Genomic DNA, 25,541 nt, shown 5'->3' with positions numbered 1-25,541 from the left:
CCTGTAATTGTCCAGCAGAAGAGGACAATATGTATTGTTGGCAAAGTGTAAATGAATAAAATATAGCACAGCTGCAAATATTCAGAACATGTTCTGCTCACCAAGTGCTGCAGTCATGGACCAGTGTGTCTCCAGGCTGAAGTTCCCCTCCCTCAGTGACGTTATGGAGGAGCAGAGAGGAGACAGGTGTGATAGAAACACTCTCCAGAGAGGCCAGGAAGTCCTTGTCCACCAGACAGGGACACTCCTGAAACACACACATTTTAATAAAAATGTTGTCTGGAAATAGGTTAAATGTTTCCTTTATATCCCTTCGTGTTGCCATAAGAAATGTTAGCGTTTCATGATATTTCATGACTTATACTTAAGTTGCTCAGGTGACAGGGAACCCACCTGCAGGCAGAGACCGTGGTGTTGGTACCTCTGGTGGGGGCAGTGGCAGCCTTCCTCACAGCCATCGGAGTAGCATCCCTCCCTGCCGCTGACATGAGCGCAGCTGAACGGACAGCCTTCCCCTCGTTCACACTCTCTGTACAACCTGCCAGGGGGGCAGCCCACTTCTGAACAACATAACATGCACACATTAAAGAAACTCAGAAAGGATACCCCGGATCTAAAGTCATTATAACTTTGATACCAGAGTGACAGACATTCTACAGCAAATCAGAACTCACCGAGGCAAACCTGGGTGTTGCAGGTCTTGCTCTGGCGCCTGAGCCCGCTGCAGGGGGGAGAGCTGCAGAGGCGAGAGCGAGCCTGCTGTCCTCCACCACAGCTGACCGAACACGCAGACCACCGAGACCAGGGCAGCCACGGGCCCACCGAGTCTGAGAGCAAACACTCAGATGTAACACATCATTTATATAAATAGTTATCACCGCAATAAACCGTATTTAATTTTGTCCTAATGTACATTATTTAATTTCATATTCTGTTCTTGTACATATCATATTCTATTTACAGTACATGTATATAGACTCCTTGCAATATTTTTGTATTTTTGTATTATATTATACATGTTGTATTGTTGGAGAAGCCCAGGTCAGAAGAATTTCATTGCCATTTCTACACTTCTCAACCTTTGAACTTGAACTCATGAAGAAAGAGTGTATATCTTTTTTTAAATATTTCTTTATCATGTTTTTGTTCAAATTTCCAAGAGGGAAGTTATTTTATTTAAAGGGTAATGTAAATCCACTCCTCTATTAGACGCCAAGCTGAGAGAAATACAGTTTAAGTTGAAGTTCTGCCTGAGTTCAAAACTCCAGTTCAAAGTTGGTTGGTCAGACAGGCCTACCTGTGCAGATGTGTATGTTGCAGTCTTTCTGCTGTTCAGCGACTCCCAGGCAGCCCCTCCCACTGCTCTGAGGGGAGGGGTTATTACACTGGCGTCTCCTGAACTTGACCCCCCCTCCACATGACAGCGAGCACTCAGTCCAGGCCCCCCATTGGCTCCAGCCACCATCAACATAGCAGCCAGGGACTGATTGACACTGCATCACCCCAGACTCGCATGAACTGAGATGAAAGATGACAGTCAATTATACATTAAACTGAATTACATTCTATATTAAAACCATTTAAATCTTAAGAGCTGTTCAGTTGTGCAGTACCAGTTTTTGCAGTCACTGATGATGCTATCTCCTGGTTCTGCAAACTGCCAACCAGATCCACCAGGCCATTCCCATGATGCATTACTGGAATATAGCCCGCTGAATGTCATCCCTATATCAGAGACAATATCTGATTAGACAATCTTAGTAAACACAATATAAAGACTTCAACTCATTTTAAATAAACAGATTGTGGATCCAACCTGTATCTGAGCTGTTGTGGTATTTGCAGCGACACTCCGCCCGGGCTACACACACTCCATCCTGCAGGAGCATGTCACCCGGACATCCGCAAGTCTGTGTGCACCCAGGTGAGTCCAAGCACTCTGTGTCGCTATGGAGATCTGAACAAGAGCGGGGACAGGGCTTCCCACAAGGCCATTCTTCCTGACCTCCACCACAGTCTGCAGAACGCAGGAGAAAGAACAGGTTTAAGAGAATTACCTCATCAAGTGGAGTGATGGGTTTTACGGTTAAATTGTGCTTTCTCAGAGTTTGTGAAATTGTAAAAGTAAACTTGAAACTAGCAGAGATGGGAAGTAACTAAGTACATTTACTCAAGTACAGATTTGAGATACTTGTACTTTACTTGAGTATTTCCACTTTATGCTACTTTGTACTTCTACTCAACTACAATTCAGAGGTAAATAGTGTACTTTTTTAGTTACTTTACAGATTTGGATTAGTAATGTGAAATATAATCAACTCTTAAATCAGACTTTAGTTAAACCTGGAGTAAATTCACAAGTAACCCCGGAGTAAACAAAGTAATTAAAACTAGCTGCACCTTTGCCAGCTTTGATAACACTTTAATGATCAACAATTATAAAACATATCTTTATATATGATTCTTAAATGGACCAATCTGCAGAATGAGTACTTTTACTTTTGGTACTTTAAGTATATTTTGATGCTAATACCTTTGTACTTTTACTTGAGTTTCATTTTATTCCTACTTTTAGTCAAGTAAAATATCTGAGTACTTCTCCCACCTCTAAAAACTAGTCACATTAGATCAAAAACAAATTCTCAATGGGAGGGCAGGGAAAGATCCTTAATTTTCCCTTTCCTTTATAAAAATGCACATTTTTATCTTTTCACATCCTTATCAGAGCTCAATTGTCATTCTCCATTCCTCATTTCCATCCAGTACCCTAAATTGAGGCGGTACATCAGTGTTTCTCAATATACACACGAGTCCTTTATTATGCTGACCAGAGCAGATGGTAGTGTTGTCATAGCAACCACGTCTCTGCCTGCTCTCCCCAAGACAGGGCAGCCCACCGAACTTGGCGGGAGGACTGTTGCAGTCCCTGGTGCGAGCGGACGACCCGGCGCATCCATCACACTCTGACCAGGGTGACCAGGGGCTCCACGAGCCGTGGACTAGAGAGAGAGAGAGAGAGAGAGAGAGAGAGAGAGAGAGAGAGAGAGAGAGAGAGAGAGAGAGAGAGAGAGAGATAGAGAGAGAGAGAGAGAGAGAGAGAGAGAGAGAGATAGAGAGAGAGAGATAGAGAGAGAGAGGGACAAAACAGAGACACAACAAAGTATGTATTATAGTGACTTAGCCAGAGATGGAGTACTCGAGTCCTGGACTCGGACTCGAGTCGGACTCGAGTGCCGATTTTCGGGACTCGTGACTCGACTCGGACTCCCGCACTGATTGACGCGACTCGGACTTGGACTCGTGAATTCTCGCGCACGATGACTTGGACTCGGACTCGGACTCGTGAATTATCGCGTACGCTGACTTGGACTCGGACTCGGACTCGTGAATTTTTCCCCCCATGATGACTCGGACTCGACTTGTACATTGACGCTCCGACTTGGACTCGGACTCGGACTCGAGCAAGTTTTCTATGGAGTCTGATGTCCTCTATCCTGGCGTGTGCACCGGCTGCGAGGCGAGTTCACGTACTGGGCCCCGCTATTCCAGTCTAAAGATGTCTAGAGACACACCCCGCATCGTGCTGTATGCTTTCACACATTCTGCTTCCACATTGGAAAAGAGCAGCGCAAAATGCTCTATGTGGAAACAATATTGAAGAGAAGGCTCCGTAACACATTACTCTAAACATCGAGTTCAGACATATAGGCTGTCTTGAACACTATCATCAGAGTAACGTCATCTAATCAATACATAAAGATTCAGCCGATAACACGAAAGCATATGGCTACTTAACATGCAAAATGACGTCATTTTGCATGCTAAGTAGCCATGTGCTTTCTGGGGCTAAATCTTTATCAGTAAACCGATTTAACCGGTAAAAGTTCCTTCAAAATAAGAGTCCCGATCTTATTATTATCAAAATAAAAGTGCAAAACGAAAACTTTACCATAGGAAAATATTGGCATACAAATATAATCACTTCTCTAAAAGGTAACTCATTTTAAACATAGTTTATATATAATAATAATAATAATATTAGTAATAAGCTTTATATTTGTATAGCACCTATTACAAGAATTGTAGCCAAACTGGCTTCACAGCAGTTCAATAGACAGATTAGTATAACATGACAGGATAAAAGCAATGTAGAGGAGCAGCTACATTTCAACACATATATCCATGAAGATTAATACATGAAGACTTGTGACTCGGACTTGACTTGGACTCTTCTTAGGTGACTCGGACTTGGACTCGGACTCGAACACAGGTAATGATGACTCGGACTCGGACTTGACTCGGACACTCCTTGGGTGACTCGGACTTGGACTCGGACTCGAACACAGGTAATGATGACTCGGACTCGGACTCGACTCGGACATTCCTTGGGTGACTCGGACTTGGACTCGGACTCGACTACGACTCTCCCTTGGTGACTCGGACTTGGACTCGGACTCGAAGAGTGGTGACTCGAGAGTGACTTGGACTCGTGAATTGGTGACTTGACTACAACACTGCTTAGTACTATATCTGTCTTCCTGTAAACAAGAAGTAGATCATAAGACGATACAAAAGAAAGAGATACAATTAAGGAGATATAAAGAAGAACAAATAGGAATAAAAGCTAAGAAAAAAGCCCTTATTATGTCATCATGGAGAAGAACCTTACTACACTACTTACTTCAACTACAGGAGTTACTGACAATGGGATCTGGAACATGTTTTCTTTCTGCAGTCACATACATTTTGGTTTCTTGGGGCTGAATAATACTTGAATTCAAAGCATCGTTCATTTGATCAATTAGCTTGAATTAACGTATGTTACTAGAAAACCAATAATAGTTGTACCTGGGCAGAAGGTGATGACAGGGCATGGCTGCCTCCGGATTTGAACTCCGACCCCGTTGTGTATTTCCTGTTCTCCAGAGCAGACCACTCCTCCAGCGTTGGGCTCAGGACAGCTGCAGCTCCTGTAGCGGGACACAGACTCCGCCCCACAGGTCCTTGAGCACGGAGTCCACTCTGACCACTCACACCAGCCGCCTGACACTGGGAACACACAGAGATGCAAAATCTACATTTATGGCCTTCCCTTGAAATCCTTTTCCCATTTAGATTTTCTTTTATTCAGAAATAGAGACAGTTTATTGCTCCTAATTTACTGCTTTCTGTATTGGTCTTACTCACCTGGACAGGGGTATCTGGTGCAGTTGAGCCAACCACCCTGACAGGTGCTGAAACAAGTTAAAATGTCAACATAAATATTTGACTATCCCTTCGTTCTGGATGAATCTATGTCAAATATAAATGTGTTCTTCATTTATAGTGTGTGGTTCTTCTCTGTGTATTATTCTGACCAGTTGTTACACCCATCAGGGGCTTCAGTGGTCTCCCCTGGTTCCAGCCTGTGTCCAGTGCTGAGGTCTAAGCAGGGACAGTCTTCCCGCTCCACACACACTGTACCGTTAGCAGACAGGATCTTTCCCTCTGTACAGTAGCACCCAGGCTCACATTGCCACTCACAGTGCTGAGGGAAAGACAGAAAATGACCTTATTATGACCAGATGTCTTCATTTGTATACATGACTTGATGTTTAACCAGTGGTAATGAGTCAGCTAGAGTCAGGATTAGTATATACTCACAGCCAGGTCATCACAGGAGCGAGGGCAGGAGGGGCCACAGCTACTGAACGCTGTGCCTGGGACCTTAGAGCATGGCGCCACTGGAAACATACACAAAATGACATATTTTTAAAACACTGACTAAGTATCGGCTGTATTGTGAACAAAACCAATACTGCACACACTCTGTAAACATACCTGGACAGTGGTTAGTGTTACAGGCTATGACTTCAGACCCCAGTCCCTCGCAGTAGTTCCCCTCCCCCTCAGGACGGGGACTGTCACACTCTCTCCTCCGGCTTTGAACCCCTCCACCGCATGACTTGGTACAATCCGTCCAGTTACTCCACCGACCCCACCCACCATCCCCTGGTAAGAGGGAACACATCATGATGAAGGGGTGAAAAACTAAAACAACTTCACAATAATAAAGATTAGTAACTAATACTTTATCTGTTCATATTTAGGACCTGAAAATAGGTGAATCATCAAGGAAGTGACAGTTATTTGGAGTACAGAATGTATCTGTCCAATACACAAGCGGTTTACATGGCAGTAAGAACACAAATAAAGTCATCTGTCCAACAAGTTATTTTTCCTTTAACACTGTACAACAAAATTGTAACCTTGGTTTATATTTTTGTTTAATTTCAGTCTCAATATAAAAAAACTAAATCATGAAAGTACAAAGAGACCTTTTGCAATTTAAACTGCTTTAATTCAAGTCAAATCTGAATGTAATGTTGTGGATTTGTAGATCATATGCGCTTTTATTTTCCAGAATTAACTATAAAAATATGACCAGTTGATCTCTATAATATACTAATATTGTATATTGATATATAACATTTAAATGTTCCTATCACACAACTATTGCCTGAACAAATAAAGTTTGCTCACACTGCTTTAAGTGTACAAATGCACGTGCATGTGTATGTGTTTAAGTGTACAAATCACACAAAACACAATCCAACTTAATGTAACAAAAAATGGTTTAGGCAGTTAATTTATGTAGGAGGCGGCTTGTTTTTTTTTTTTCTGTAGTGAGTGTGCAACTGGGAAACATAAACCCTGAATTAACTGTTCCTGCTTCAGCTTCCAGATGGTGTTCTGGAAACACAGGGGAGACTTCGATTTCCTCCAGGGCTGAAGTTAATGCTAACTTCTGGGATATACTGTACATTTACTACCACGAGACAACTGTACTGCTTCCCAGCCAACACCTGTCTGCTCTGACTGCATCCATCTTCTCTCTCTAGCTCTTTTTTCTCAAGTTGCCCGGAAGCATCAGCTTCAGCAGTTTCCCCAGAGACGACAAATGCACTGCTGCATCATTTGTGGAGACTCTGCTATAAATCAAGCGACCCATTATCGGCACCCTACTGTATTCATATGGCTTCTGAAAGCAACAAACACACTCCCATATGAGCTGTAAAAGAGGAACCTGTCCAACAGCAGCAAGATCTAGACAAGCAATCTCTCATATCCCTTGTTTATTTTCCATGACATTGGAAACCTTGTTCTCAGGGAGACACTGTAACTTTTTCACTGTCTATTTTCAATTGCAAGGCAATACAGGAAAAACCCAGAAACAAACTGACGGTCACATGAAGCAGCGAAGCAGACTTGGTCCTCTCTGTGAGAACCCAGACATGGCAGACCACTGCCCGAGCGCTGGGGGCTGGAACAGAAGCGGTAGCGAGACTGAAGACCTGCTCCGCACGACACCGAACACCGACCCCAGGGGGTCCAGGATGACCACTGACCATCCACTGGAGAGAGTGAGTGTTGGAATAGAATACAAAAATACAGCGTGGATCAAAAGAGGAAGAATTGCAAGTCAATCATGGTGAATGTTGTTTTGCATCACTACAGCTTCATTTTCACTTAGTATGGCGTTTCATATCGTCTATTTTGACTATTATTTATCAAGTTTGAAAAGTTAAGTCTTAGTGTAGTCACTTTACAATGAGCGATATTGGCATTGAAACAACCGTTGCTGTTATTCAAACAATGGGAAAAAAATACCTATTGTAACAATCATTTGTATAGCTATGAAAAGAAAGCACAGAAACAGTGTCTGTATTGAAGACACATTCAAAGCGTTTTGCCTACCATTGCATCTGACTTGAGAGCAGTTTACCAGCCTCCCTGCTTCACAAGTACTGAAATAAAAACGCACAAGTGAAATCGTTATTTAGATTTTTCTCTATATTCCAATGAAAGGAAGCACATGCTGGTGGCATTTTCCTCATTATGGCTCAAAGAGCAATTCATGATTTCAGGTTCCGTACCAGTTGTTGCAGTCTGATGGCACAGTTTCTCCTGGATGGTACTGTTCTCCATCCAAGTCACAGCGACATTTAGACTCCCCAACACACACACCATCCTGTAAATATGACAGACCAAGAACAGTAAGACCCTGATTACTGTGCATTTGTTTGTGCACATGTGTCTGTGGTAATCCCCCCCACCCACCTGTTGGACAGTGCCGTGTGGACACTGGCAGCCTGGTGTGCAGTTCCTGCCGAGGTCCATTGCGAGGTCTGTACAAGACACTGCTCCCTTCACACACTGCTTCCACTGCTGGCCTGGAGAACACACCCTGCCCTCTCCTGAGACAGCAACACACAGTCCAAGCAGAGAGCAATTCAAACATTCTCAGTGTTGTCAAAAACAAAAAATCATCATCATCATCACGATTTTTTGCATTTTACATGCTAGGATTTGATATCCTAGAATAAAACCTCCTATCTATTATTTTTGTAGGAGTTTTCCATGTTTCTCTATAAATGTGTCATAAATGTTTCTTCTTATTGTTATGGGCGGCAGTGGTCGGACCAAAACAATACGGAGTGTGGACTGGTAGTGGAGAGGACACCTAACCTCCAACTTCTCCTGGCGCCGGCTAGACTGGCTGTCTCTCCGTTCTGGACCTCTCAATGCATGTGCATGTGTGAATATATAACTGTGTGTATTTGTATCTGTATCTGTATGTGCATGTGCGCACAAAAAACACAACTGTGTGTATTTGTATGTACCTATATAAGAAGCATGTGCATGCATCCAAAAAACAGAGGGCAAAACTGAATTTACCCCTCGGGGGATAAATAAAGGTCCATCTTCTTCTTCTTGTTTACTCTTGCAAAAACTTGATTTCGTGCAATAAAAAAAATAACAGAGATTGTAGACTACATGTAGCTGTCTTATTGTACAAATGTATATATTTCTGATAATAAATATGACCATATTTATGAGAGTGTAGGACTTGCTGTACCACAGGCCTGCAGGTTACATGCGCTGAACTGCTGAGAGGTGCCGTGGATCCGGATAGGCCCGCGGGTCCGGGCCCTGTACCCTCCTCCACACGTCACTGAGCACGTCGACCACCCACTCCATGGCTCCTTCACACCTTCAGACACATCACAACTATATTTGATTCCTTTAGACTTTTTCACTGTACTTTTTATGTTAAAGTAATTTTCAAAACATGGATTATGTATACAATAACATTAGCAACAAAGTTATTCTACTCACCGAAGCATGGTTCAAGGCTGCAGGTATCAATTCCGACTCTGTCTCCTCTGCAAGGACGACCCCCGAAAGCTGCAGGAGGATTGGTTCCCGAACGGTAACGCCTTCTCACCCCGACATCACATGTTCGACTGCAAGCGCTCCACTGGGTCCAGTCGCTCCAGCCACAGTCCACTGAGACACACAGGAGGATAAAAGACAGAAAATGAGACACAAATGAGAAAAAAAACTTAAAGAGAGCAAGAGAGAAGAGTAAAAGGTACATTTAAATCTGCACTTCATAAATAAACAATCACTCACCAGGACAGGAAGCTGCTCCGCACACCATTTCTCCATTCGTGCAGGTACTGTTTGAGACACACAAGAACAGGACAAATGATGTCTGAGTTAAGAAATGACAGTCGATTCCAACTGAAACCAATATTATTAACTCTCGGGCACAATTTGATAAATAATTTGTAGATAAAAGTGTTACATTTTTTATTTTACACGAAGATTAGTTTTGGCCAACAGTACCAGTTATTGCAAACATCTGTCTCAAATTCAGGGCACTATTATTATTTCGAGGCAAATTCATTATGTGAAATTAATGAATTTTGAATGTATTATTATGACTAGCATTTCAGTGTAAGAGATCATTAATACTTTTTGCATGGCACTTCAAAATCAAATGCCATATAGTATTAAGAAATGGAAAACCCAATCCAAATCCTCTTAATTATTCATTCACTGTGACACTGTGTCCCATAATGACCCTCAATCTAAATGATTATAGATGACAATTATGAGTTTTGGCCAACAGTACCAGTTATTGCAGGCATCTACAAGCAGGGTGATCCCGGCTGGGTATGTCCCCCCCTGGTGGTAGCAGGGGCAGTGGGCCAGGGGCACACAGCTGCCGTTGAGCAAGTAGAAGCCCGGGGCACAGTAGCAGCCGTCGTAACAGGCGGTGGCACACTCCACCTCTGCGGGGGTCATGTCCAAACACACCCGTGGACACGCACCGCCGTGAGCCTCACACTCTGCTGACGTCATGTTCACCATGCCCTCTGGACACACACCTGTGAGGAGTGGAGTGGAAGTAAAGACTGAATATATTAAACAGGCATATACAGGTGTTTATCTCTCATATCAGAAAAGGAAAAACTTCAAAACAATGGGGAAAAATGGAAGACATTTCAGGGAGAGCAACAGAGGAGGGATCCCTCTCCCAGGAGAGACAGACGTGCAATAGATGTTGTTTGTAAATTAACAACGTATAAAAACCTCACCTCTGGTCGGCAGAGAACTCACTGCTACAGTTTGAGTTTCTCCTTTCTTACCTGTAGTATTTTGGATCCTGTTGTATTTTTGAATTTTTATTTTCATTATCCAGAATATTTTACATAGTTTTGTTTATATTGTTTTTATTTGATATCATAGTTTTCATTTTTTCATTTTATTTATAATTGTTAATTCTCTTTTACCGTTTTTTAAAGTATATAAGTATTGTATTATAAAGTCTGAACACACTTCTGCGACGAAAGAATTTCCCAAATTTGGATCAATAAAGTTTTTATCGATCTATCTATCTATCTATCTATCTCTATCTATCTATCTATCTATAGGAGCGAGCGCGAGGATCGGAGCGAGCGAGAGAGCGAGCGAGCGAGCGAGCGAGCGAGAGCGAGCGAGCGAGCGAGCGCGAGGAGGCGAGCGAGCCGAGCGAGGCGAGCGCGCGAGCGAGCGAGCGAGACGAGCGAGCGAGCGAGCGAGCGAGCGATATCGATGCGAGCGATCGAGCGAGATGCGAGCGAGCGAGCGAGCGAGCGTAGCGAGCGAGCGAGCGCGAGCGGAGCGAGCTAGCTAGCGAGCTAGCTATGCTCTATCTATCTGATCGAGCTATCGCTCGATCGATCTGATCTATCTATCTATCGATCTATCTATCATAGCTGATCCGATCTACTATCTATCTATCCATCTATCTATTTATCTAAAAAGATAATACATTTACAACAAAGATAGTCCAAATGCTTGAAGAATGTATGTGTCTATAAGAAGAAGATGAAGGTGGATCCAGGTGGATGTCAACGATCACACAATGCAGTACCTGAGCAGGGGTGTGAGTTGCAGTCTCCTGTCTGAATGTGTGGCCCCGGGCAGCTGCTGCCCCCATGCTGTGGTGAGGGTGAAGTGCAGAATCTCTGTCTCGTTTGGACGCCAGAGTCACACTCTGATGAACACTGAGACCACAATGCCCATGCTGACCAGCCGCCGTTCACTGGAAGTAAATAATAACAAATCAGCTTTTCTTTCCAACATTAAATGATGGGAATGAAGATGAACATCTTTCGTACCTGGACAGTGTACAGTGTTACAAGGCTCTGGCTCCTCGCTGTCTCCATCGCAGGCAGAGTCAGCGTGTGTATTGTTGAAGTGTGTGAGTGTGTGGTTGCAGCTGCGGAATCGCCGTCTGATTCCGACATCATCTACATGGTTGAAACATGTCTTACTGCACTCTGACCAGCTGGTCCATTTACTCCAGACTCCATCTGGTAACACTGCACAAGAGGAGGATAAAGTCATTATATATGCAAGGCATTTACAGAACGAGGATACTACCATGAGACTTGCATTTCATTATTTGAAGGCTTAACTGTTATTTTTCATGAAGTGAAAGTCTTTACACCTAATTAATTACTTATTAAACTGGCTTTATTATACTGTAAAGCCCGATACAATACATCAACAGTTAGTGGAGAGAAGCCCACAAGGTATTGCAAATGTAGGATAAGTCATTTTTTGGACACATTGTATATATTTTGTTAAGCGCAAGATCCACTGCAGCACTTAAGTCCCACATTTAAAGGATTTGTTGCATTATAGATCTAATGTAACAAATGTAAAATGCCTTAAAAGCAACATATAACACTGCAGTACAGTACAGTGCAGTACATGGGATGTGAGTTTGTATACCTACCAGGACGGCAGGGCGGGGAGCAGCGGCGGACCTCAGAGGAGTCTCCGGGACACGGTTCGACTCTGACTGCTCCAGCTGGGTTCACTGGAGACCTGAGGAGAAACAGACAAAGCATAAAGACTCCCGATACAGATTTCATAAGTGGTGTGTGAGCCGTAGAAAAGCATCTGTTCCTAACTAATTGATAGTGCATTAACTTCACAAAACCTGTAGGGAAATTACACACAGTAAATGATTCAGTGAAATAATGGCATGGCACATCAGGATAAAATAAATATATGCAACCAACAATTGAAAAATGTAATTGAAAACGGAATTATTGATACAATTCAAAATCATCACAGTTCTGTTAAAAGAAGTCTAGTAGAGAGTGCAATGAGGCAGGGATGAGCTTTGATAGCTTTATGAGTAAGATGCTTCATAAATGTGTAAAATGAAACAGGCTCACCTGTAGCGTTGCTGGAGTCCCAGACCACAGGTTACATCACACGGTGACCACGACGACCAGGCTGACCAATGACAGGCCGCCACACAGAGGGAACTGTCACAGGTTACTTGTCCGTCTATGCACACGCTGATGGAACAAAAACCCAGCAGTCAAATGATCTGAGATATTGCTATTTAAATGTACTGTTCTGAAAGATTTAGATTCTAATAAGCATTTTAGAAATAGCATCAATTAGGCAAAACAAGGCATGCTTTCAGAGTGGAAAGCAAAAATAAATATATCTTTGTCCCTCACCATGTGGTGCACTGGTCCCTGTTGACGGTCTGTCCTGGCTGGAGTGTGTGACCGTGCCACAGACACACACATTGGCTGGAATTCACACAACGCCCACCCTGAAGGTACTGATCATTAGGACAGCGACACCCTGGAAAATAAAGATTTGATGTCTTAATTAGCATTTCAGCTACCACTGAACTAGCCTTCGTTAACTATTATCATTCCACAAGCTTCAGCACAGGTTTGTGCATTTTAAATACCCTTATCAAGATAAGGAAATAATGATCAATAGCCATCAATTAGTTGACAATGGACAACAGATTATTTGATTTATTCCTACTAGATTTGATAGAGTTTCTAGTGAATTGTATAGTGCTCATTTTGACACAACTTAATTTGAAAAGTAACAGACCTGATTGATTCTGGCAACATTAACCAACCACAACTAAATGCATGTCTCCAAAATTACTTTTAATCTTGACCATTTTTACAATAACAGCAATTTCAAGTCATTGTTATGTCTCTCTCTCTCCCGGGCGCTGTACAATAGCTGCCCACTGCTCCTAGTACTAGACTCCTGGTACTAGGATGGGTTAAATGCAGAGGCCAAATTTCACTGTGTGTGCTGTGTGCTCTGCATGTGTGCTCTGCATGTGTGACCATTAAAAGAGGGTTTCATCCCTCCCAATTCTATTCTATCTATCCATCTCAATTTGTAAAATTAATTAATGTTGAATATAGACTAGACTAGCATTTCAGTGTAAGAAACCATTAATAATTTGTGCATGGCACTTCCAAATCAAATGCCATATATCTAGTGTAAATAATTTAAAATCTAATCCAAATTCTCTAAATTATTCATTCACTGTGACACTGGGTCTCAGAAATGTAATCAAAATGACCCTCAATCTACATGATTATAGTAGAAAATGATGACATCACTCTAGACAATTGATTACAAAATGACACCGTACCCCCTCCTGTGTGTCTTACCAGGTACACATGCTGCAGTGCAGTTGCTGGACGAGCTGAGATGTGAGCAGGTAGGAGGACAGGGCTCCACCCGTCCAGCCTGGCAGTCAGCCTCTGTCACCAGCACCATCCCCTCCACACAGCCTGAACAAACAGGAAGCAGATGTAAGGCAAGGCAAGGCAAGTTTATTTATATAGCACTTTTCAACACAAGGCAATTCAAAGTGCTTTAAAAAAACACACATTAGAAACATTAAAAAGCAAAGATAATAAAACATGAACACGGGTACATGAATAAAAGTCACAGTGCAGTGTAAGATATGAATAGTTAAATTAAAAACAGCGGCAAAAATAAAAGCCTTCAGCCTGGATTTAAAAGTAGTAAGAGTTGCAGCAGACCTGCATGTTTCTAGTTTGTTCCAGATATTTGGTAATATCCCTAACCAAATTATCCCATTCCTCTACTTTACCCCTAGTCTTTCCGTGAAATTATAGTTCTTTTGACACTTTTCTAACCTTTTTATATTCCTTTCATCCTTCTCTTTCATTCATTTTGCGACACATTTCCCCTGTTTTACTGTCACCCGAACCCATCTTTGACCTTTAAACCACTTTTCTTTTCAATTTCCAGAATTAGGATATTTAAACCTGTTTTAAGACTTTGCTCATGAATGAATCTGAATGTAATTAGAATTGGATATAAATCAAACACCGGCAGAGTTTGACAGTCTGCCCCACCTGTCTGTGTTCCGATGTCTTTGGTGCAGGGCTGGCTGTTGCAGCTCTGGCTCTGCAGGGTCATGCCCCCACAGTCCCGCCCACCGTTCTTCGGAGGAGGATCGGAGCAGCTTCTGTTCCTCTGCCTGACACCCCCTCCACACTGAGCGTCACACTCGGACCACTCGCTCCACTCTGCCCAGTGACCATCAACTACAAGAGGAGAAGAACCATGAAATCAGAAACCTGGTGCCGTCTGGCAGGCGGTACCGCAGTATCAGGTCTCAAAACCACCAGACTCAGGGACAGTTTTATACCACAGGCCATAAGACTATTAAACACCTGAACTTTTTAAAGAACATCCATAAACATTCATCTGATTGCATTTTGCCAATTATTTATCTAATAAATCCTTCCATTTACTTGTATATAGATTCTTCTTGCACTATTTATATTTTATTTGTATTTACTTGCACATCTCCAAACATTCTCTTGCACTATTTGATCTGTTTTATTTGTTCTATGTCCTATATATATGTTGCAGTGTTGGAGGAGCCTGTGACCGTATACGTTTTTCATTGCCATATCTACACTGTAGCTAATATGCTAATGACAATAAGGCCTTGATACTTGAAACTGGTGTTATATGAAAGAAGCGTCTTGTTTGACATCAGATTCAGGGAACAGACCTGGACATGCTCGAGGGAAACAGGCTCGACTATCAAACTGAGCTCCACCACAGGCCCCTCCTGGCAGAGCCTCCCTCAGAATGTCCCTCTGCCTGAACAAGGAGCCCAGACCACAGGACACACTGCACACACTCCATGCTGTCCACGGGGACATGATGCAGCCCACTATACAGGAGAGGAAAAAATGTGGCAGAAATATCAGAATATCTCTCTTCTGTTTTGTCTTATTACCACTTTTACAGTGTCCTTCTATCTTACCACAGTCTTTCTCATCTGATCCATCCACACAGTCCTTCTGCAGGTCACATCTGCGGTCCAGGTGAACACATTCCCCACTCTTGCAAGAGAATTGTTTGTGTGAGCAGGGGCTCGGCACTTGGGGGGGCCCGTGTGGTCACTGCAGGTCTGGCTGTTGTGCCTGATAATACAAGGGAATACAATAAAATAACAATTCTAACACACAGTCTTTCCAGGAACTATACATCAGGTATTTTTTTCTTTTATATTTTGCATTTCTGTGAAGTTCATCATTAAAAATAAACATGAATGCATTTTCAATAAGATCAATAACAGCTATTTTACATATTTTTCTGTGCTTTCACTAATCTTCCCCGCAACAGTTTGTTGATGCATACCACAGCGTTCTTCATCCGACCCGTCCAAACAGTCCCGTCTGCCGTCACACACCTGTGCCGAGTCGACACAGCCAAAGGACCGGCACACAAACTGGCCTTCAACGCAAAGCACCCTGGGTTTACCATCATCATCGGGGGTTGTAACGTTCCATGAGGCTGTAAATGAAAATATTTCTTATATGTCAATTTGTGTCTCTTCTGTACAAGTGTTAATCAATGGGTCCTGCCTGGATTATGGATAACTAAAAAAGGCTGTTTTGTGTCTCACTTGTTGTGGTTTGCAACCCAGGTTTTCCAGAAGAGCTTGTGGTGAGATGCAGTCCAGGGTGACCTGTCGTGACCCCTGGGAAGATTAATGTTTAGAATAATCAAACATCACTTGCAACAGGCACACATAAAAGGGGGGTTAAAACCCAACGGCAATCAGAGAAAAGCAGACTTTAACAACCATTGATTGTACCTGTACTTGGAGTTGTTGTGACCCCAGGGCTTTCAACACCAGGAATGCCACCTTGGGACCTGGTGGTATGGAGGCCTGGGGCACCTGTTGTACTGTCACCATGGAAACCTGGTCCCCCTGAGGAGCTGGTCTGGTTTTGCAACCCTGGAGAGCCTTTGGTTGGAGCCGTGCCTGAGGAAGAGAAATACAAAAAACATACATTGATAAGGAAAATAGTCCAAAATATACTATGTATTTCTTGACTCATCTGTAAGATAAAGTGCTTTCAATCACAAGTAAGGCAACTCAAATGTGGTGAGGATTGAAAAGAAGATTACAAATTGACATGACCAAACATGGCTCAGGTCTCACCACAGTTGATCTCGTCAGAGCTGTCTTTGCAGTCCGGTCTACCATCGCAGAGCACAGAGACAGGGACGCACTCTTCACTGTGCTGGCAGGCAAACAGGCCTGGCTTACAGCGCTGCACCGTCACTCTCCCACCACCAGAGGGGGATGTGGTCACCCTACTGGGGGTCACCAGCTCATCTAAAATAACAGGAGGAGAGGGTGTATCATGTTAACGGATGTAAAGTAGGGCCAGCCATATTTCTCTAAAACAAATAACTCACTTATAAGCTAGTAAACAAGAAGAAATTCTGAAAATTCAGATTTTTATTATTTAGTTGTATATCATTTCTTTTTACGTTGTTTTAAAAAATATTTTAATCGTTAAACATTTATTAGAATTATGACTATTATCTTTTTATTTGTATTTCTGTTGTACCTATATGTTCACTTTATTTGATAGGGTTTTATATTGTTGCATCTATTCACTTGTCTTGTGTCTTATCTTTCCGAGATAAATCTTTATTGTATTTTATTTTTGTATTATCATACCTTTTAACTCCTTGTGTCTCTTAACCTGTTAAAATGTTATATTTTGCTGCATGCATCTGTAAAGGTTCTAACATCTGATCTGAGGGGATTTTTGTTGTTGTTTATTTTTAACTTGTGATGTGTGCCATTTTGTAACGCACTTTGAGCTGCACGTGATGTATGAAAAGTGGTATATAAATAAAGCTTTATTATTAGTATTATTCATTTGATTCCTCACCTCCTCTGCAGCCGAGGATCTCCGCCCGCAGGTAGAAGGTGTGTCTGAACTCCACAGGGATGATGCGCAGGTAGCGAGCTCTGACCAGCCGCCCAAGCCAGCGGGTCACGGGGGTCCTGCCCACCATCCGCACCTCAAACACCTACACCACCACAGAGAAGATGTGGATTGTCTTAGATTTAACTTTCTCATATGGGTATGTATCTATAAACTGGAAACACAGAGTCGAAATGTCCAAATTAGAAAAAAAGACCTTATCAGGACCACCCGGCTGCCCATCCTCAGTATAGTCTGTGAAGAGGCTGCTGTGCAGGGCGAAGGCCAGGCGGTATTTGGTGAGGTAACCCCACATGCGTTCACTGCCCTGGGTCACCACCCCTGATACCCACATGGGCTCCAGGAAGTCCACTTGAAAATATGGCTTGGGATCTGTAGGTAAGGGGCTCCATCCAGGCTCCATAACCTGACTGCACAGAGGATATGGTTTGTTATTTTTCTGTATGCTTTATATTGTTTTGGTTTTTTAAATTTTTTTTGTGTTCTTTCTGCGATATTGTGATGTTGGGTTTTTTCTTTCCAGTATTCATTATCTATCAGATCACTCACACATTAGGGACAATGTTAAGTCGTCCAGCATCAGCAGGGTTGTTTTCCCGATAGGAGGATGAGGACAGCTGACCATATCGAATCCTCCCATCCTCCAGGCCAAGGGAAGAGGAGCAGATGCCTGCAAGAATATCATGATTTTTATAACCATTTAACAGAGCCAGTTTGGCAAACCGAACTATGAAAACAAACAAAAATTAAGTATATGGCTTGCGGTAATATATTTTTTAAATGAACTGTTAATGAATGAATGTGAACTGTATTTACACTCACCACGATATCCTGGGACACCATCCTGTAAATACATTAGAACATAAGTTAAATGTATATTGATGTGGCTTATTCTGTCTGCAGGTCTTTCAGTGCCAAGATGGGTGGAAAAACAAAAAATAACGTTTTTTATACACCTTTTCAACTACATTTTAGCCGTTGAGTATTATAATAACAATTATTATTACTTGACTGAGTATGTTAAATGTTAATATTACTTAAACAAGTAAGTTTTATAATTTTAAGGCATCCATAGTCATCACTGTTAAACTGATCTGTGTTGTACTGTATGCTGCAAAAGGGTGTTTGTGTATTTGCTTGTATGTCATTTTAATGAACAATGTTTGAATCAAATGTATCATATCTGGTAAACCCTTTGTTAATTATTATCTTAGGTTTAAAAAAATCTTTGGAAATAAAAGAAGTAAAAAAAGGCATAAACATCAGTGACGAAGAAATTAAGTATTTTGAAAATCTGATGATTAATTTAAGTGTTCGTCTACCGTTGGTGTTACTGCAGGATGAGTAACAAAAGCTTTGGATGGAGTCCTGAGAGGAGCTGGGGTGGGTGTGTGTGGTCTGTAAATAAGCACACAACCATGAAAATGAGAAAATACCGTAACATAATTTACTACATCTATTATTAGCACCACTATGACAATAATGCATTTTACCTGTCTGACTGGGTGGTGATGTTTTCATAGTAGTGGCAGCCAGTTTCATCCTCTCCTTTGGGACAGTTGGGGATCCCATCACAACGCTGCTTTGCCTCGATGCAGCCCCCTGGTGGTGGGCAGGAGAACTGACCGGCAGGACAGCTGCGTGGACTGATAGGGGTGGGGGATGGCTGCGTACCTACAATTGAGTAATGGTCAGACTAATTCAAAATGGTTTCCTTTTTGAAAATAAATGGGGAAAGAGGGGATGACATGCAGCAAAGGGCCATGCGTGGGATTCTTCTACACTAAATGAAACTGAGGTGTGTTGTGAAGTGCTCACCACAGTATAGCTCATCTGATCCATCCCCACAGTCATTGACTCCATCACACACCACTCCCAGTGGACCTGCTGGCACACAGCGACCGTTTTTACACTGGAACTCTTTTTTTCTGCAGCCACCTGCTGGGGTGACTCGGGAGGGAGGAGTGGGAGTGGTCGACCAGTGGTTACCTGTTGGCCAGGAGACGAGAGCAATTAGGAATCTCATTTGTAGACAAAAATCATAAGCAAAGTAGCATTAAACTATCTCCTTACTATCTCCACAGCCCATGATCTCAAGGCGAAGGTAGATGCCGTTCTGGAAGTCGTGTGGCAGCAACCGGACAAACTGAGCCGACACCATCCTGTCCAGCCGGCTCTCTGCCACCCCGCCGTCATCATGGTTTCCATGGAAAACCTGAAGGGAGAGTAAAAAATACATCAATTACAAAATATGTAAAAGCAATGGCAATGGGCCTTAAATGCATGTGATGGAGAGTAGAATGGATTTGGTAGGTTTTGTTGTCTAACCTTGGCTCTGGGACGGGCATCAGTAACAAGCTCTTTGTAAGTGTACCACCGTCTGCTGTCCTGGCTAAACTGGAGGTAGAAGCTGGAGACAAATGTGCCAAATACACCACCACCCTGGGTAAGCACACCTACAGGAGGGGGAGAGATGAAATGTGTTTATATACGGTATATAATCTCATGTTGGAATTGGCAATTTAGTAAACCAGTATTGCTGTGTTCGGTGTTCTACGGCATCCGCATGAATGTTTACCGGTGATGTTGTATGATTTCAGCAGGTCTATCTGTAGGTACGGGCTCTGTGTGGTGCTGGCGTGTCCCTCAGGCCTCCGCTGTGGTAGGTCCTTATACTCCTCTGGTTCTGGACTCCAGCCCTGTAGATAAAGATTGTTGTAGATTACAAGTAATGTTGCAGCAGGATGGTAGAGATTGGGAAACTTCCCATGTTGTAGACTTGAAAGCGTTAATTTCATCAAGATTTGTGTCAATACAGAGTTGGCTATTTGCAAAGCAAAATACAGTTTGTTGACAGCATTATATGTTAGATACAATCTTTGGCATCCATTGTTTTTAGTTACAAGCACTTTAATATTAGTAGCTGCCAAATTTGATATAGAGCTTTCAGTTTAGTTTCCCAGTTTTATTCAGAGAATGACTTGGAAGTTAACGTAAAAAAAACTCCAATACAGACAGTATTTTTGCGAGATTTTGTGTATTATTGGACCATTAAAGAATTAATGGCATTTCATCTTACACATATCAAGTCAATTCACTCAAAACCAAACGTTTAATGCTGCTAGTGACCTAAAAGGTAAACCGAGAATCACCGAAAACAGCCGAGATTAAAATCAGCTTGGTGTACCTGAAGGTCTGTATGGGGGTCCCGCCAATGGAGGCGGCCTGCCTCAGGCGGGTGCCCAGTCTGCTGTGACGAGGCTCTGAAACTGGAGGCTGGGAGGGTCTGAACACCCAGAGGAGACCAACACTCATCTAAACACAGCGAGAGGAGAGGTAAGATAATATTACAATGAGTGGAAGTAAATAAACCATTGAATAAAAGTCATAGAAAAAAATATGAAATGGTCTATCTCTACCATAGACTGTATATATACTGTAAAGATCTCTACCTGGGAAATTGCATGACCAACTGATCATTTGAAAAGTACACTAACCTCCAGGAGGAAGTGGATATGTTGGAACCAGAGGTGTAGTGCCCTCTGCTGGCTTGGAGGTCACAGTGACTGGACTTATTGTCACAGTGATGGTCTCATTTCCTCCTGTAGAACAGAAAGGTTCATGTTAGAGAGCACTCGCTTTAATATTGCAGTATTTGAAACATTGAACTGGAGTTTATATCTAGAGTGCTTTAGTTTTGTCTTTGAAGGATTGAATTAGTAGGATTTCTTACTGGAAAAGTTAGATGCCACCTATCACAGTGCTCTGAGATTTGTTACTAACTGTAAAGCACTTACACATCACTGTACCCTGTATGCCAAGACAGGTCTGCCTTCACTAACTGTACGGAGGCTCAGTCATTGGTACATGTTCATCTACAAAGCCATGTTGGGTAAACTACCTTCTTATATCTGCTCTCTGATCTCTCGACGAATTGAAAGTACTTATTGCCTGAGATCTCATGATGTAGTTTTATTAAATGTGCCAAGTGCTAGGACTGTCTTAGGGAAGAAAGCTTTTAGTTGTGCAGCTCCACTAACTTGGAACAGTCTGCAAAAATGTTTAAAACTGAGCACTTTGGTTCCCCTGCATCATTTTAAAACTCGGCTGGGTGACATGCTGTTTGATACTCATGGTACTGTACCTGTCACTGTAAATAGAGTTTGTAAACTGTACCCTGTAATTTATGTTGTATGTCGTCCTTATTGTTGTTCTGTTGTTTTTATGTTACATGTGTAACCAATGTGCTGCAGGTCACCCTTGAAAAAGAGATATTTTGATCTCAAGGGGCTTTCACCTGGTTAAATAAAGGCTACAACCAAACAAATGAACTTATCCTCTTTTCAAGTGTTCAAGTTAGTAAAAAAACGAACTATATAAAAAACTAATTCAGGTACACTTGAGATATGTCTACAGTATATTCACAAGAAGAGGGGAGTAAGGGTTTGCCTCCTTGACCTAAATCTAAAGAAAAAAGGATACCAATATGGAAAAAAAGGATCCTAAATGTCAGAGATGAAGTTGGCATCAATGTCATCTTTGACATTTAGGATCACTTAGTGAGAACATTGGTAACGATTGATTAACTTGTGTTTAATTTGTGAAGGAAAAATGATGTTCATCATTAACCAGGAAGACATTTGTTTAGCATAGATAGCAGAACAACAGTCCCGATTTTACCTTGGCAGTAGCAACACCTGTCTCCCTCTCCAGGCACCAGATCCTGGCCCTGCACAAAAAAACCGACATTTAACATTTGATTAGGTGACACATTTGGTTTAAGTTGCTATGGAACACAACTATGTGGAGGTAGAAGAAGCAGAGCTGTTGATAAGACTATTTCCATGAGATAAGATTGAAACAAAAGAGCATTTAGCACACATGGTCAAATACTCATGTACCAATGTTTTGCATCATATTTCCATTTGCGTAATGGCTACATACTTACAAACTACATATCGCAGCCACTTTAAATGAAAATACACATGAGACACGCACACACAAAAAAGACACTCTTACCTGTGGACATCCACTGACAGCGTGAGGACAGTAGGGGGAACACTGCACTGTGAGGTTGGGTAGACAGTGACATAACTGGCAGGGGTCTGACCTCCATCTGTCTCCCACAGCGTGAGACTGACCCTGGTACTCACAATCATCACAGGGGTCTGTCTGGCACCTGTGGACACACACACACACACACACACACACACACACACACACACACACACACACACACACACACACACACACACACACACACACACACACACACACACACACACACACACACACACACAACACACACACACACCACACACACACCACACACACACACACACACACACACACACACACACACACAACACACAATGTAAAATACATGCTAGAGTATTGGAATACATGTGTGTTTGCCCAAACAGGCAGGGCGGTAGACAAACACACAAAATGAGACTTCTTTAAGGTTTGGTAAATGTAATTGATAGCATGGGATAGTTTGTCATCTTGATGTAACTTCAATACGTTTCATCTTTGAAGGATCCTTAAAATGTACAGCAAATATAGCAAACTAGTCAGTTATTGCTCTGTGTTATATCGTGCAACTATTTAATAAGATCTCCTGTGGAGACCATGAAGTTGGCAGTACATTTTGATTAAAATTGCTTATTTTCTTTAAAGGCCCGGACACACCAATCTGACAACAAAGAACTGACACAGACGGACCCCGACGCCTCGCGTCTCTGCGTTTTGGCCATGTGTCGCACTGGAACACACCGCAAAGACTTCAGCCGACGGCCAAGAAGCACGTACAAACTGCGCATTGAAGTAAGAAGATATGATTCTACATTATATTGAAGTAAACATGTATTATTTTGAACTGTTTTAGATAATCACTTAGAAAAAGAATGTTATTCTCACTTTTAAATTCACTGGCTCAGAGATTCTGTGTTTCAACACACCAACATCCTTATCATCCCTAAAAGCCAGATGCGGTCATTAAGTCGTTAAAGACACATCATTAAATAGGTGAGGAAGAGTTTAAATGTCGGAAGGAGGGAAGGTTAGGTGAAAATATCCCCTGGGAAAGGAATGTAGAGTAAGATAAGGTAAAGATAAACATTGACTTTTGACCTTATGGAACTTTATGGTCCGAACTCTGATTGAACCAGACCAGAAGCTAATCCAGCCAATCAGGACACTTGGGGGAGGTGGTCAGCTTAAACAGCTCCTCCCCAGGGGTTCTCTAATTCGCTTGGGAGAAAAGTGGGAAGGAAGAATCGACAAATCTCCGCCCCAAAGACAGATAGAAATACTGACGTTTGTGTGTGTAAAATTGCTTTTGGGTTTGGTGAGTTTGTTGGTTCCGATATCTGTGTCCGCATCGAATCACAAACTTGAAGTCCAATTTCTTCTCGTTTGATGAGTTTGTCTGGTCCCGATGCATTTATCCGCATCGCATCACAAATCTAAAAGCCCAGAGTACTCGAGTACTCTGTATAACTTGTATATGTGTTTGGTTTCCTACTAGAAGTAAACTCAGATAATTTGTTATAACTTTGATTCCGGTGTTTTCAATTCCTTTCTTAATTTAATAGAGATCCAGCCTCATCCAACGAACGGCGCGTAGCAGAGGTATTCTACTCCAACAGCATGCGTGAGTGGCAATAACTCTCCTTACCAGCAGGCGGCGGTAGTGTGTATTCGTCATTCAAAAGAGGCAACAACCGGAAGACAGACTGCGTGATAACCGAGAGAAGAAGAACGTGATATAAACAAACAACAAATAGCGTGTGCGTTCCATTTTCACTCTACAACGAGAAGCTCATGGGGCTTTCCCGAACCTGTGTCGAGAGCTGGATAATCAGCCTGGTTTGTCCGTGCCTTAAGATGTTCTATACAAGAGTGACAAGGGTGTTAACCTGTTAAGCTTTTTTTCACGAAACTGTGTCTCAGGGCTTCTTAACATTTAACGAACTATGAATGTGTCATACCCACCTAACGGGAAGAAACTCAGCTAATTGACGATACGAACCATTTTTACTGAAACAAAACACAATTCTCACAAGAAGCGTCTAAATGAGCCCTTAGCGAAAACGGGCTAATGCTATTGCTGCTCATAACTCACAAAAACGATCTTTTATACTTCATACTATCTGCAAAAACGACATATCATCTGAAGGCTGAGATTCCACAGATTCCATTGGTATAAGTCTCGTCCCTGCACGGCCAGAACTCACTGAGCGAGCAGCCAGAACAGAGCAAGAAAACAACATCAGTTTTCAAAATAACAATAATTACGTCTTACCTTTGCTGTTTTGTGATCAAAAGTTGTGTTCAAGGGAATAAAAAGGTTGCTCAAGGTTAATCCAATATCTCTGTGTCACTTTAAAATGATTAATGATAATCCATCCTTCAATTTTTGTCAAAAACCCTCAAAAACTGAGATTTCATATGCACACTTGTGAGAGCTACAACCCAGCTTCCGGTTTTGGGCGTGCTGGCATGCATTCACCACTGGTAATGTTTAGATGGATTTTAGGAACTTCCCCTCGATTCTATTTGCTCTAACGGTTCAAAAGAGTCCCAAAGGAGAGGATGAAACTGACAATTCCATTTTATTCCAAATTAAAACAAATGTTGTGATGTTGGCAGTAACAAATACAAAATAAAAACATTAACATTCATCCTTTTGGAACCATTATAATCTACCTCAAATTGGACATTTGGCCATCCCAGTTAAAAGGATGTTGGGTTTTCCCATATCTTTAGAGTAAAACAGGGGCCATGGATTCAGTATCTGAGAGTAGAAGTATAGTATTGTAATCAAGTAGTTAAGAATACCATGTGAACAGGGCTACGTACCGGCGGGCTTTCCGGTAAATTCCTCTACACGTTCTCCCGTCTCCATGCTTGATGGGGTTGTTTGGGCTGCGGAACGACCACTGGACACTCTGAACCCCACAGGGCCCCAAACACTCCCCCCACTCAGACCAGGAGGACCAGCCACAGTGCACTGCAGGGTGACAAAACTGACTGTGTACGATCGCTCAAACAAAGGTGCATATGGGTAAAAGT

At 42.3% G+C, this 25,541-nt stretch overlaps 1 protein-coding gene across 1 annotated transcript in view; it reads right to left on the bottom strand.

Annotated features, from left to right (window-relative positions):
- scospondin (subcommissural organ spondin) overlaps positions 1–25,541 on the bottom strand; it is a 98,855-nt gene that overhangs the window by 44,314 nt on the left and 29,000 nt on the right. Inside the window, 49 exon segments of the mRNA XM_034126771.1 lie at positions 102–247; positions 394–560; positions 675–827; positions 1,298–1,518; positions 1,614–1,725; positions 1,817–2,017; positions 2,829–2,999; positions 4,849–5,049; positions 5,188–5,234; positions 5,358–5,527; positions 5,644–5,723; positions 5,821–5,991; positions 7,224–7,394; positions 7,738–7,787; positions 7,917–8,011; positions 8,101–8,237; positions 8,900–9,034; positions 9,160–9,330; positions 9,457–9,503; positions 9,962–10,217; positions 11,246–11,416; positions 11,493–11,696; positions 12,116–12,207; positions 12,564–12,689; positions 12,858–12,987; positions 13,833–13,955; positions 14,550–14,741; positions 15,218–15,382; positions 15,476–15,599; positions 15,601–15,635; positions 15,853–16,008; positions 16,121–16,195; positions 16,313–16,483; positions 16,664–16,840; positions 17,409–17,550; positions 17,662–17,875; positions 18,015–18,135; positions 18,288–18,309; positions 18,788–18,863; positions 18,959–19,139; positions 19,284–19,415; positions 19,539–19,680; positions 19,794–19,921; positions 20,044–20,164; positions 20,653–20,780; positions 20,963–21,067; positions 22,146–22,194; positions 22,485–22,644; positions 25,329–25,479. Coding sequence (XP_033982662.1) covers positions 102–247; positions 394–560; positions 675–827; positions 1,298–1,518; positions 1,614–1,725; positions 1,817–2,017; positions 2,829–2,999; positions 4,849–5,049; positions 5,188–5,234; positions 5,358–5,527; positions 5,644–5,723; positions 5,821–5,991; positions 7,224–7,394; positions 7,738–7,787; positions 7,917–8,011; positions 8,101–8,237; positions 8,900–9,034; positions 9,160–9,330; positions 9,457–9,503; positions 9,962–10,217; positions 11,246–11,416; positions 11,493–11,696; positions 12,116–12,207; positions 12,564–12,689; positions 12,858–12,987; positions 13,833–13,955; positions 14,550–14,741; positions 15,218–15,382; positions 15,476–15,599; positions 15,601–15,635; positions 15,853–16,008; positions 16,121–16,195; positions 16,313–16,483; positions 16,664–16,840; positions 17,409–17,550; positions 17,662–17,875; positions 18,015–18,135; positions 18,288–18,309; positions 18,788–18,863; positions 18,959–19,139; positions 19,284–19,415; positions 19,539–19,680; positions 19,794–19,921; positions 20,044–20,164; positions 20,653–20,780; positions 20,963–21,067; positions 22,146–22,194; positions 22,485–22,644; positions 25,329–25,479 — 6,715 coding nt within the window.

The sequence above is a fragment of the Trematomus bernacchii genome, unplaced genomic scaffold (genome assembly GCF_902827165.1).
Source record: "Trematomus bernacchii unplaced genomic scaffold, fTreBer1.1, whole genome shotgun sequence".
Lineage (NCBI taxonomy): Eukaryota > Metazoa > Chordata > Actinopteri > Perciformes > Nototheniidae > Trematomus > Trematomus bernacchii.
Note: the sequence above shows the minus strand (reverse complement) of the source record. Positions and strands in the feature narration are given on the sequence as shown.